The sequence below is a fragment of the Lycium ferocissimum genome, chromosome 10 (assembly GCF_029784015.1).
Source record: "Lycium ferocissimum isolate CSIRO_LF1 chromosome 10, AGI_CSIRO_Lferr_CH_V1, whole genome shotgun sequence".
Lineage (NCBI taxonomy): Eukaryota > Viridiplantae > Streptophyta > Magnoliopsida > Solanales > Solanaceae > Lycium > Lycium ferocissimum.
In genome coordinates this window covers 59,537,751-59,552,603 of record NC_081351.1, presented here as the reverse complement: position 1 = coordinate 59,552,603, position 14,853 = coordinate 59,537,751, and the positions used below count along the sequence as shown (strand labels likewise).

Below are 14,853 nucleotides of genomic sequence, written 5' to 3'. Positions count from 1 at the left end.
TGTTATTGTCAATCTTGACTTAGTTGTGTTATCGACTTAGATTCGTTGTCTTATAGTAACTATTGCTTCACTTTGAGTTATCTCGAAAAGGAGTGTGTTTTACTTGCTCCAGAGCTAACACGTGAGCCCGTGTTTAAACACGGGCCTGCACCCTCTAGTATTTCTATAATGTTAAAACATAAGTGTACATGTGAGCAATTGTCAAAATGGTCCTTTTATAAAAAGAGTACTCTTAAAAAAGTGAATCAAAAAAGGCTAACCATTAGACAGCTACAAGTTCTTTTGAACATGCCCTGTTTTCAAGAGAATAAAAAATAAAAGAGGCGATAAATTGATTTTACTTCTTAGTTTCGCCCACTTAATTATTTTATCTATGATAGAAAATTATATTTCTGGGACTATAATGGTAAAGATGTAAATAACTTCTACAAAAGTAAGGATATAAATGTCATAAAGCATACACAAACAGTTTAATGGGAAAAGAAAACCGGGAAGATACACGGGTTCTTGGCCATTCTCTTCTTCCGTCTCAAATTATATGTCATGATTACTAAAAATAGTTCTCTCAAATGATTTATCGTTTTAGAAGTTCAAGGCAAAATTAAATATTTTTTTCCTATTTTATACTTAGTAGAATTTTGTCATTAATGGAGATGACTCATAAATAGAGTAAGAATTTAAGAGATATAATAACTTAGACATAAATAAGGTAAAGTTATTCAAATATCATCGGATAAAAAAAGAGTGTCGGCAAATTTTTTTGGAGGTCCGAAAGAGTGTCACTTTATCAAATTAAAAATAACTAACCTTATTTTTCATGATTTGCTCTCATTAAGTGTTATGTGATCAAATCTCAATCTTATTTAATTAGACAGTTTAATTATATGACATAAATGGCAATGAGTATTAATTATATGACATAAATGGCAATGAGTATTAATTATATGACATAAATGGCAATGAGTATTAGGTAAATATCACCCTCCCCAATCCCAACCATAAGAAAATGTGTTCTACTATAAATAAAATAGATATTCCAATATTTTGATTCCATCAAATCTTGCTAGAAAAAAGAAAAAGGAGAAATGAAAGGAAATTCACAAATTTTTGGTCGCGTGGACTATTGTTTTGGCATGTTTATGTTATTCTCACACTACTGCAAAATTCTTTCCTAAAGGCAAATCAAGATTTCTTGCTATAATTCCCATAGTTTTCGTCTTTTTCATTCTTCCTCTCTATCTTACCTCAGCTCATCTTGGCTTCACTCCTGTTCTTTTCATAACATGGCTAGCAAATTTCAAGCTTCTTCTTTTTGCTTTTGGTAAAGGCACTACTAAAAAAATTATTTTTAAATAAAAAAAATTTCACTTCTTTTGGTGGGGAAAAAAAATCGTACCAACGAATTCGAAATTATCGAAATTAATTTTTTTTTTTTTTTTTGAATTTTGAAAAATTTCGACGCATGAGGTCTAAACTTATTTTTTGTACAAATAATAAATGAGAAAAAACAGTTTTTAAAAATTAAATTATATAAATAAAACAATTAATTAAAAAAAAAAAATTAATTTGAAAAATTTAATACACTCCCCCAACCTCAATCGGGCCATTCTCACCCCCAACAACTTCTGAACCCTAATTAAATTAAAACTCCCACCCCCACCACACCACTACCCCGCCGCCGGCGCTCCATCCCCACCACACCCCTCCCCGCCACTGACGCCCCATCCCCACCACTGTCCTATCTCCGTCGCGCCCTTGCTGTCCGCCGCCACTAAAGGTAAGTCATTTTTTTGCCATTTTTTTTCAATCTTATTTCTATCATTATTAGTTACATTACTTTGTAATTGTAGTTTAATTAGTAGATTAATTATATTTATTGTTAAAGATTGCATTTGTAGCTATTTGTTAAAATTTTACTAAGTGTAAATTGAAATTGAACGTTGTTGAAATAAATTTACTACGTTCATTGCCTTCACTCTTTTATAAATAATACCTCTAACTGAGGCATGAACATCCCTTTCAATTTCGTTCATTCTTTTGTTCCTTTTTGTTGGCAAAAACCTATGAAATAGTCCAATAAATAAGAAATTTGAAAGTGAATAGGGCATCCATTCTGCCGCATGAAAGGCTTGTCGCATGAGACTCTAGTAGCGCAAAATTTCGAGAAAAAGGCGGGGAATATACTTAAGCATGCGTTACGTAGAGCCCGTCAAAAAGTCCTGCAGCCTAAGTGGATCCGTGATGATAACTGGAAGAAACTGCTGCACTTCTGGGCAACTGATCCGACGTTTTTAAAGCAAAGCGAAAATGGGAAGAAGGCCAGGGCGTCAGATAAGGGTGGATTTCGACACACTAGTGGGGCCACCAGCCATGAGGACGTTAGGATGAAGCTGGTATGTAAGCCTATTTAGCTTTCGTTGTTTTGGTTACGTTAGTTCTCTGCTGCTTTGTTTTTTGTTTTTTTTTTGGGTTGCTGGTTAAAAACAGTTTAGTGCTGTTTTTCTGCTGGTTTACCAGCTTTTTTGCTGGTTGTTCTGTTGCTTTGCTGGTTTGTTACTAATTTGGTGTTGTTTTTCTGCTGGTTTAGTATTTTTTCCCTGTTGGATTACCAATTTTTTGGGCTGTTTTTCTTTGCTGGTTTGCTGACTGCTGCTGCTGGCTGCTGTGCTGGCTACAGTTGCTGCTCTTGTTGGCCTCTGATGCTGGCTGCAGTTGCTGCTGCTGGCTGCAGTTGCTGCTGCTGGCGGCTGCTGCTGGCTGCAGTTGCTACTGCTGGCGGCTGTTGCTGGCTGCCGTTGCTGCTGCTGGCTGCGGCTGCTGGCTGCAGTTGCTACTGCTGCGGCTGCTGGCTGCAGTTGCTGCTGCTGCGGCTGTTACAAACTGCAGAAAGAGCTCTTCTATACTTGCAATTTAATTGTGCAGCTGTATCTTAATTGTGGATTTAGGTGGATGTGAACTATTCAGTTCGTTTGGTTTTTATATCGCTTCGCGTTATTGTTGCATTGTGAAGATGAGAACTAGTCGAACATAAAGTTGATTAAGTATTTCTGCAAACTGTTGTCTGGTTTTGAACGCGACGTAAGTTCTCTGCTAAAAAATTTTCAGTTGTATAAGGAACTGAGCCCCTACAAATTGAATCGACTTGATAGAACATTTAACCATTTATCCCCAGAGTTAAAAGAAAACGTATGAGACCAAAATGTATAGGGAACATCGGGTCCAGGTTTGGGAGGTGTTACAAATCAAAACTTTCTGTTTGTACCTGCTATTGGTATTAGACATACCAGTGAGTACAATGAAGAGTAAAACAGATAGAAAATGTTGTTCTCAAGCTGATTTAGAACAAGAAAACAAAGCACTCCAGAGTGTAGAATATATTCTTGCAGAGATGTTCTGTGCGTTTCTTGCATCTGGATATTTCTGATCATTTACCTTATCAGAGAAAAAACATAGCACCTCCACATCCTTGTTTACAGAACTAGCTTGACTTCATGGTTGATTGATATATACTTTTCTGTATATATGAACCCCAAGGATTGCATTATTTTCAAGTACATCACAAAAACTTCCATTTTTATTTATCTTTATTCTATAAGCAAACATGTAGTGTCTCTATTTCCCCACATCCTAGATATAGATATGCTTATTTTTATATAATTATCCATCTGATAACTAATTAGCAGCTAATTTCATTACTTATAGAACAACACTTTTTAGAATAAAAGAATAAATAATCAAAGATACTTTTTAGCTCTTTTAAAAGATACTCATTTCTTGCAAGCAACAAATATATTCAAAAACAGATAAATAGAAAGTATTTGAATAACGTGTAGAGTTTTATATGAATTGGAAGAGTTAACATTTCATGTGGTGGAAGTGTTGCTTCATTGCCATTTTGCACTAACCTTCTAACTTTATGAGATGTTTGATCTGAAATATTAAAAGGGGTTATATTTGATCATGAATAGGAGGATAGAAACAGTATTAACTTGGTACTGTTTATTTTCTAATAAAACTTTACCTCATAAGAAAAAGTACTTGTGTCTAAGTGATAAATTCTGATCAAGTCTCAATGTTTCTAAAGAAAGGCACTTCGAATGCGCACACAAGTTCTGGACGTCCAACAACTTGTCTGTTAAGGTTTTATTATGCAATGCAGAAAATCCTCCTGATTAGTAAAGAAACAATACAGAATTCTTGTAATCTTACAAGGCACAAAGAATTTGGCTTTGGCTATGTCAATTGAAAAACTTGTATCTGCTAGTGTGACTAAGCTGGATTAGTTGTTTTTAAGAAGTTACACACTTGGATATTTGTAGTAGTGATATTTCTTGGCAGCTCTCAGGTAGGGGTATCCTATAACTAACTCTTAATTGCAAATGAAATCAAAATATGATCACAAAGTTGCCTGCTTTATTCCTTGAAACAGCACTAATAATCCCAGATATCTTGACTAGATTTGACATATATTATGCCTAAACAAAACATATAGGATTGCGTAAATAGAAGGATTGTGTAAATAAACATGTAGGATTGCGTAAACATATATGACCAGATATCTTGACTAGATCAATTGGCGTAAAATCTAAGATAATCCACAAAATGGCAAAGTTAAAAAATAAAACTAACCCCAAGGGATATTGGATCCTTCTTTGACCTGAGTATTTGTCCTTCAGCGATCGCATGCTTTTCTTTATTGTATTTACATACTACCGGTTCATTTTAATGAATAGTTACACGTACGGTCTTGTATGTGGATCTAGGTGTTTAGCTTATAAAAGGCTCTAGTAAATTTGTACAAAAGTTCACCAAATTAATTTGTGTTTACTGGCTTAATCTAGAGAATAGAACACCACTGTTCAAACTGAAACAACAATTTAATAAACAAGTCGAAGGCGACTTTCGCATGCCCACATTCATCAACTAATTTAACGTTCCCAGAAGCAAAACAAAGAGAAGAAATGCAGTAGAGACATTATCTGTACATAAGAAATTTGCAATTTGGGATTCAAAACTTATGAGGAAGTGCTAAATAGAGAACACCTAATCAAATTGTGATAAAAAAGCTTTTAAAATTGCTTGAACTAGCTTTAGCAACAGTTACCAGATCTCTCTACTATGTAATTTTGATAAATCAATGGCCAATAGTTGATCATTTGAAATAATGATTTTGTTGTCAATTCTCTCTTTTGGTTGTTGAATGTATCTTTCTGGTACCATCCTAATGCCACTGTCTACAAGACCCTTTACTCTGGAACCATATCTCATTTCATTTTTACTTGTGGCTCGTTTGGATATGAAATTAGTTGTTAATCTTGATTTATTTGTAGACGCTCGAGAGGGTCGGGGAAGTACCTCGAAGATGAAGTCTTCAAGATTACTCACACGAGGAAGGCGAAGAATGCCGATGGTACGGACAATGGATTGAGCCTAGGGCTCGAAAAAACCTATGTAAGTCACTAACTAACGAAGTAATAACTACTTTTGTTTGAACTAAATTTACCTACTAACATTACATCCTTCAATTTCGAGGCCAGGGTTTCAACAACACGAGTTGGAATATTGTGCCGATCGACGGTAGGGACGTCGATGACCAACGAGATAATTCTTTGCTTGGAGTGGATGGAGAAGGTAGCTCCCCCAACAAGGTATGGGACAGTATGGGATGCCTAATCGAGCATGTCGTCAATTTTCGTCGTTCCTTCAAGGCGTAGGTACTACTTTTGAAGGGGCAGTGGATCCTAAGGAGTACCAAGAAATGAAGTTGAAAGTTAGTCAACTAACAAGTACACTTAGTTCCACGGAGGCAAGGATGTTGCATATGCGGGCCCAAATTGACGGCTTACTCAACTCGGGGCCCTCTCGCATATTCCCCCGTGTCCAGGGGATGCTCGTAGGTCCTGACCCGGTAGACGACATAGGTCACAAGACAACGTAGTTCATGCTCTTGTTGATGAGGATAGTGGGGAGGAATCGGATCATGTCTCTAACACCGAACGTTGACTTTTTTGATTCGTATACTTTTGGATTGTAATATTGCTATGTTTTCTTGGATATGTATATTTTTTTTTTATGATAGTTTGAATTCGAATTAGATGTACTTTTGAAGGTGAATTTGATTGTAGGAAGTAGTTTATGGATGTTTAACTTTATGATGTTTAAGTGTTTTAATGTAGAAAGTAGTTTATGGTTGTTTAACTTTACGATATTTAAGTGTTTGAATGTAGTTTTAAGGATATTTAGAAGTACTTTAAATTGAAACTTGAGGTTGAATTTGATTTTAGAATGTGAAGTTTATGATTGTGGAAGTACTTTGATGAATTGGATGTGTTGATGAATTGCATTGTTGATTTGGTTGATGAGTGTGATTGGCGAGGTTAATTTTAACTGTAAAACGATTAAATTACGAATTTTTTTTCCAGATTTTCGACCTCATAAGGTCGAAAATTTACCCAGATATTGATAATTTTCGACCGCACGAGGTCGAAAATATAGGCAACATTTTAAATTTCGACCTCATGAGGTCGACATCTGGCAACAATATTGCTACATTTCGACCTCATGCGGTCGAAATTCTGGGCAACATTTTAAATTTCGACCTCATGAGGTCGAAATCTGGCAACAATATTGCTAAATTTCGACCTCATACGGTCGAAATTCTGAAAATTTTTTTTTTTATTTTATCATATTTCGACCAAAAGAGGTCGAAAACGTTAAATAATATTTGTGTCAAATTAATATTTTCGACCGCGTGCGGTCGAAATTTTTTATTAATAGTTAAATAAAAATAATTTTTTCGACCGCGTTAGGTAGAAAATTTATTTTGACCGCGTGAGGTCGAAAATTTTCGACCACGTGAGGTCGAAAAAAATTTCACCCTAGCTGTTAGCGACCATGCCTTGCGGTCGATATTTTGGTCGAAATTTGGCCTTTTTCGACCGGGTGTGGTCGAAAATTTTGGTCGAATTTCACTGTCTTTTTAGTAGTGAGGCCCTTTGGTATCAACCCAACCCCTCCCACTTTCAACATTTATTCCCTTGGCTTGTTTGCCTATAGAGTTTCAAAATTCATCAATTAGTGATGTTGAAACCATTAAAAAGATCAGACCAAAATCAACTTTGAATCATGTTGCCAAGATTACTCTTCTAGCCATTATGATAAGGATGTACAACTATAAAGACTATTTGCATCCAAAAATCATCCTCTCCTTCTATTGCCTACACATTTACTTCATGCTAGAGATCCTATTGACTATGGTTAGGACAATGGTCCAAGCGTTTAGTAGAGTCGAGGTCGAGCCACCCTTTGATGAGCCTTACATGTCTAGCTCAGTTCAAAATTTCTGGGGCAGGAGATGGAACCGTAGAGTAACCAGTATACTCCGTTTGACCATATACAATCCCGTACGATCGATAGCAATGAACTGGATCCCTAGGAAGTGGGTCTCACTTCCCGCTGTGCTCACGACATTTTTAGTTTCTGGGCTAATGCATGAGCTGCTTTTTTACTACACGGGAAGATTGAAACCCAATGGGAAAGTCTTTGGCTACTTTATCATTCAGGGGGTGACTGTGACTCTGGAAATTGTTATAAAGAAATTGTGGAATGGCAAAACTTGGGTTCCTAGGATTATCTCAGTCCCATTAACACTCAGTTTTATGTTGCACACCAGTTTTTGGTTGTTTCTTCCACCACTTTTGAGAGGTAGAGCAGATGTTAATGGGTGGTGTACTGAATCTCTTGCTTTCCTAGAATTTATTAGGTACGGCAAATTAGTTAGTCCCACCAATTTCACATGTCCATTTTAATTATCATAGTGCGTAAGTCCTCCTCTAGCTTTCACATTGTATGAGTTTTATAAATTTCAATGCAATAAGATATTTCTACTGTTATGATACTTTAAAATCTTTTATTTATTTTTCATAATATTAGTTTTGTATGCCAAATCTAACACCCAATATACATGCATATACAAACAAAATGTCATTTTGGATAGTAGATGATATATGCTGCTTCGACGACATCAATTATACTATTACTATGGTAGATAAAAAATTAACAAAATGGAACCTTAATCTGATGGTTTGGAGAAAGTTGACAAACCAGAAGCTCTCAAAGGCTTTTTCATGTGTTAAGATGAAGAAACCCTATGGTCTTGCTGGACGTGCCATCGTCGATGACAACGAGAAGACGAGGATAGAAGAGACAGGATGAAGCAAATGATTTTGGACAAGATCGGATCTTGTTTGTGATCTAGAGACTTCCATCGTGTATAAGACCAGATTTTGCCACGTGGACTCATCGTGGCGTTTCTTTCATGTATTTGCTGGACATATCTCAACGTAGGATGAGCTAATCCAGCTATAGATATTTACACATCCCTAATGTGAATGGCACATGAGGGAATAATTTTCTATTATGACATAGACCAATAATATTAGGACAAGTGTAAATACAATAAATATTTTTGTTATTTTCTTTTACATAGGTATTTGTATATATACATGGGTGAGGATGATGAAGAAAAGGTCAAGGAAAATTTTCTCAATACAATCCTTCAATTAATTCTTTCATGGTATCAGAGCAATACTAAGCTCCATCCAAATCATACATCAAAATATCAAAATCACCTCCTACAAATTTTCAGTAATACATCATGTCTCAAACAACACAAACTGAGGCAAGCAGTGCTGAGAAATCAATCACCTATGACAACAATCATCCTTATCACCTTAGTAACTCAAATTCACCAGGAATGACCTTAGTGAACTCAGTCTTTGACGACAGAGATTATCTAGGTTGGAGGAGATCTGTCCTCTTGTCATTATCATCCAAGAAAAAGCTTGGTTTCATCAATGGAGCTTGTAAGTCTCCAGATCTGAAATTTGCAGATTATGAGCAGTAGAGTTGTGTGAATGACATGGTTATTTGTTGGATATCAAATGCATTATCAAAAGAAATTGCAAATAGTGTAATATCTTCCAAAACAGCTAAGGAGTTATGGGACAGTTTAGAAAAGAGATTTGGCAAGTCAAATGAAGCCAAAAACTACGAAAGGAATTATCAGGTCTAGTTCAAGGAAACTGTGACATTGCTGGATATTTCACTAAACTTAAGAAATTGTGGGACGAATTAGATGCTATAAATGTAATTGTATGTTGTTCATGTGTCTCTGTGTGTGAAGGGAAGGATAAACTAACTAAATTTCTACAGGATCAAAGACTGATGCAATTTCTAATGGGACTAAATGGTGTCTATGCACAAGCAAGAGGAAACATACATATGATGAACCCTTTACCTAACATGGACACTACATATTCACTCCTTTTGCAGGATGAAAATTAGAGAGAAATATATGTTAATGCACACTTAGCATCTGATTCTACATCTTTCATGGTTTCTGGACAAACTAAACAAACTAATGACCAACTTCTAGCTGAGTTTACAGCTTTTATGGCTACAGGACAAGGAAAGAACAATCAGAGATTTAAAAATTAACCACCACAAGGAGGAAACACATCTCAGAGGTTCAGTAATCCACCTCAGAGATTCAACAAACAACAGAAGTTTAGAGGAAAGAAGAAGTTCAATCCAAATGTGTCATGCATCTACTGTGGGAAAGTAGGACACATTGAGGATGACTGTCATAGAATGCATGGGTTTCCAAGTGATTTTGAGTTCACTAACAGCAGAATTTTCAAACCCCAACTAAGGCAAATGCCGGAATAACACATAATGATGGAGAGAACAATGCAGGACAAAGCATGGAAATGAACAACAACCTTGGAAAATAATTCAGCAAGGAACAAGTTGCAGAAATGATGCAAATGTATAAGCAGGCTAAGATGGCACAAACAGGAGGATCAGAAATCAATGCAAATGCAATAGCTGGTACCATTCTTAAATACTCAGGATCTGTGTTTAGTAGCCTAAAATCAGACACCTGGATCATAGATTCAGATGCTTCAGAACATGTGTGTTTTGACCTTAATTCTTATATGTCTTTATTTCCTCTCCCTGTGCCTTTGAACATTAGTTTACTTAGCTCTTTCAAGGTAAGTGTTACTCACATAGGGAGTATCTCCATTCTGCCTGGTCTTATCCTATTAAATGTCCTTCATGTCCCAGATTTTAAGTACAACTTATTATCTATGCATAAATTCTGTGTTCAAATCAAGTGTGATGTCCTATTTATTGAGAGGATATCTATTGCAGGAAACATTTAATGAGGAATCCACAAGCTTTTGGTGAAGTTAGGGAAGGACTATATATGTTGGAACCCAGTAATTTTAAGTCTAGGTGTTTGTTTGTTGAAAATGTATTTACTATTCCAAAAAGAGGCAATTCTAAACCTGAGTTTGTTACTGTTTCTACTTCTATGCAAGTTAATGTTATTCCTAATGTAATGCTTTGGGATGTAAGACTGGGACATCTCCCAATTTCAGCAATGAAGCATTTGAAATTCATTCAATATCAATCAAATTCTAATTTTATTTGTGATATATGTCCTAGAGCCAAGCAAACCAGATTGCCTCTTCCAACTAGCACTATCAAAAGTAAGCAGATATTTGACCTGATACATATTGACACATGCTTACCTTGCCTCTCATGGCATCACACAACAACTGTCTTGTGTTGCTACCCTTCAACAGAATGGAATTGTTGAAAGAAAGCATAGACATCTTTTGGAGATTGCAAAGGGTCTTATGTTTCAATCTAATGTGCCAAAGTGTTATTGAGGAGAATGCATCCTTACTGCAACTCACATCATCAACAGATTACCCTCCATTGTCCCTAAACGAAGAACACCATATGAAGTACTCTATCAACAACAACCTAACTATGATCATTTGAGGAATTTTGGTTGCCTGTGCTATGCATCCACTTTGGCACAAGGGAGAAACAAATTTGAACCTAGGGCAAAGGCATGTGTATTGTTGGGATATCCTATACAGCAAAAAGGATACAAATTGCTTGAACTAGATACAAAGAAAATTGTGATATCTAGAGATGTACAGTTCCATGAATCACATTATCCTTGTGCAACACTTAAGTCCTCTCCTATGCCTATTTTTCCTTCCATGTCTAACTCTTCAGATTCTAACCAACCATATCCTCCAGAATCCAGTTTTTCCTTAAATGTGCCATTTATTCCTAGTTCACCTCTCTCTAATCCTAATTCTCAATCATCATCATCAGACCACAATTCAGATATGCCATCCATTCCTAGTTCAGATTTTCCCAGTCTTAGTCATGATTCATCTTCTGATCCTTCTTCCTCAAGTACAACCACCACTCCAAATGTTCACATACCAAATGTTGATGAGCCTATCTTACCACCTATTCCTCAACCTGACCCTGCACCATAAGTTCCACCTAGAATAACAAACAGAGTCACTCAACAACCAATATATCTCAATGATTACATTTGTAACAGCATAGTGTTAACTGATTTGAACGAAGCTTGTTTCACCCAACCTAAACAACCTACTGCATATTCTTTTTCTTCTCTATCCCGCAATAATCAATCTGTTCTTCAATCTCTTTCTAATCTTAGCGAACCAACTAGTTTTAACCAAGCTTCATAGCGCCCAGACTGGCAACAAGCTATGAATTCCGAGATAAGAGCTTTACAAGACAATCGCACATGGGATGTAGTTGATTACCCCATGGCAAGAAAGCTTTGCCTTGTAAGTAGGTTTATAAAATTAAACATTTGTCATATAGTAGTGTTGAAAGACTAAAACTCAGGTTTGTGGTCAGGGGAGATATTTAGAGAGAGGGACTAGACTAAAGTGAAACTTTTTCACCTGTGGTCAAGATGACTGCTATAAGGTGTTTATTAACAATTGCAACAAAAAGATATTGGATTGTGTCACAACTAGATGTCAACAATGCATTTTTTTCATGATGACTTACAAGAAGAGGTGTTCATGAAGTTTCCTCCAGGTATGATACCTCCCATTTCCAAACATGTTTGCCTTCTAAAGAAGTCCCTTATGGTTTTAAGCAAGCTTCACGGCAGTGGTATGCTCGGCTTGCAGGGGTTTTAAGCTTCAAAGGCTATTCATCATCTTTGAATGACTATTCTTTATTTTTTAAACGAAATGGAAAGCTTATTTCTATTCTAGCAGTTTATGTCGATGACATTCTAATCACTGGGGATGATTATACTAAAATTGAAGCTATTAAGTCTTTTCTCAATGATGAGTTCAAGGTTAAAAATTTGGGGAACATTCATTACTTTCTAGGGATGCAGATTTTGCAAGAAAAGACAAGATTCATCGTTAGTCAAAGAAAGTTTACCTTGGATATGTTGACACAGTTTGATGTGACTCATTTGACTCCTATAAGTTCTCGTTTGGATCCGTCTTTCAAGCTTCGCACAGATCAGGGTCCTCGCATGGAAAATCTAACCCTTTAACGCCATCTAGTTGGAAAGTTGAACTATTTGACGAATACTCGACCAGATCTTTCCTTTGCTGTGCTGCGCTTAAGTCAATACATGAAAAACCCTTGTTTAACCCATTTCTCTGTTGCTTTAAGGGTTCTCCGTTATTTGAGTGCAAATCCCGGTCAAGGTATATTGTTGTGTTCAACCCCATCATTTTCTTTGCTCGCTTTTTGTGACGTCGATTGGGCGTCGTGTAAAGATACATGCCGATCGGTAAACAGATTCTTTATTACTCTTGGTAGTGCTCCGATTTCATGGAAATCGAAGAAGCAAATCTCGATTTCACTGTCCTCGGCTGAATCAAAGCAGCGCTCCATGCGGCGTGTCACGGTAGAAATCACATAGTTGATTCGATTATTGGCTGATCTGTCCGCACCAGTTGATCTTCCCATACCATTACATTCCGACAGTCAAGCTGCCATCCGTATTGCTCAAAATCCCATTTTTCATGAGCACACAAAGCATGTCGAGCTAGAGTGTCACTTTATACGCCAACAATTCTTGTCTTGGATTATTACTCTTTTCTTTTGTGCCATCAAAAGATCAATTGGCAGATTTATTTACAAAATCCCTTTCTGGGGTTTCTCATAAGACGATTTTAAACAAGATAGGGGCCATGACGGGGGATGTTAAAATGAAAAAACCCCATGGTGGTGCCGGAAGTGCCATTGTCGATGACCACGAGAAGATGAGGACAGAAGAGACAAGATGAAGCAAATGATTTTGGACAAGATCTGGTCTTGTTTGTGATCTAGAGACTTCCATTATGTACAAGACCAGATCTTGCCACGTGGACTCATCGTGGCCTTTCTTTCATGTATTTGCTTAACATATCACAGCTGTAGGATGAGCTAATCAAGTTGTAGATATTTATACATCCCTCATGTGAATAGCACGTGAGGGAGTAATTTTCTATTATGGCATAGACCAATAATATTAGGACAAGTGTAAATACAATAGATATTTTTTCTTATTTTCTTTTACATAGGAATTTGTATATATACATGGATAAGGATGATGAATAAAAGATCAAGGAAAATTATGGGTAAGGATGATCAATAAAAGATCAAGGAAAATATTTTCAGTACAGTCCTTCAATTAATTCTTTCATCAAGGCTTCTGTCCTTCCATTTAACACTTTATTTTCTTCTTTCTTAATTTTGATCAAATTGCATACAAAAGTATAAAGAATTTTTATTTTGGAGAAATTGTTCTTGTCGTTGCAGCTATTGGTTCTCTATTTTTTCTCCCCTTCATATTTTTTTATGGAAAAGGGTCAAATATACCCCTGTACTATCAAAAAATGATCAAATATACCCCTCGTTATACTTTCGGTCTAAATATACCCCTGTCATTATACTTTTCGTCTAAATATACCCCTTCCATTATATTTTGGCATAAACTTGCCCTTAATTTTAACAGAGAGACACGTGTCAAGCTCAGAATCAAATGACCCACCTCAATTTAAAAAAATAACTCTCTATGACTATTTAGAAAAAATAATTATCTGAAATAGCCCGTGCTTGTAGTATTACCCGGAATGGCCCAATTTGTACCTTCACTTCAAAAGCCTGTGAATGTGATTTTATCAGGCTGGGGATACCTAGGATATAATAGAAGTGATAATACAATTGAAAAAATATTGTATATTGTTATACAATTGCATTTTCTTGGATATAAACATCTCTTATACATTATTATACACTATCTACATTATTCTACACGTCTATACAAGGTTGATACATTGTCCATTCCAGATGTATAAAGTTGTATATTGTTATATAATGTTGTATATTGTAAAAAAGTGTCTATGCGGGGTGTAATCTATATATCTATATAAAGCAGGGCAATAGGCCCGCTGATTTGGCATGCCTAAAAAACCAGCAATCCTATTTATCTTTTTCCTTGTTTTTTTGCATTTTTTTGTCATTACTTGCAAAAAAAAAAAAAAAAAAAAAAAAAAAGAAGAAAAATTACATTTAAAAAACCAAACAGTCATTATTAATTGAGAAACACCCGTTCTGAAGAGTCCAAAAGTCACTAATCATAATCAAAAACCACAACCGTTATTAAAGAGTCCGCAAGTCTGTCAGAAACCCAAAAGTAGCTTATTCGTTTTACATTCCAAGGTATCTTCCATTTTTTTTTTTTCCATCTCCTTCTTCTGAGAGTTATATGAATGAATATATTGGAAACACAAAAAAATTCAAGCCAAAGCCAAGCTCGGATAATATGCAGAGTAGTGTAGATATCCATAAAGGAATCGCCACCATCTCAGCGCACAATAACCTACCATTTTCCTTCTTCTTGCCAGGTTTGTATTGTATTTTTCCTTTTTTTTTTTTTTTTTTTTTTTTTGCCTTCTTTAAGAGAATTGCGTTGAGAGTTGAGACAAATTT

General features: G+C 35.9%; 1 protein-coding gene and 1 long non-coding RNA gene across 2 annotated transcripts in view; both read left to right on the top strand.

The window, feature by feature from the left end:
• The window catches only part of LOC132035053 (acyl-CoA--sterol O-acyltransferase 1-like), a 12,163-nt gene extending 4,272 nt beyond the window's left edge, over positions 1–7,891 (top strand). The window contains exons 2-3 of the mRNA XM_059425372.1: positions 1,093–1,327; positions 6,991–7,891. Of these exons, the coding sequence (XP_059281355.1) occupies positions 1,093–1,327; positions 6,991–7,808 (1,053 nt within the window). The 3' untranslated portion in view covers positions 7,809–7,891. The remainder of the gene's footprint in view (positions 1–1,092; positions 1,328–6,990) is intronic.
• Positions 5,866–6,326, top strand: LOC132034433 (uncharacterized). The gene is made up of 2 exons (XR_009409097.1): positions 5,866–5,998; positions 6,177–6,326. It is a non-coding gene; the product is annotated as an uncharacterized LOC132034433 (long non-coding RNA).
• Positions 7,892–14,853: the final 6,962 nt, after the last annotated feature.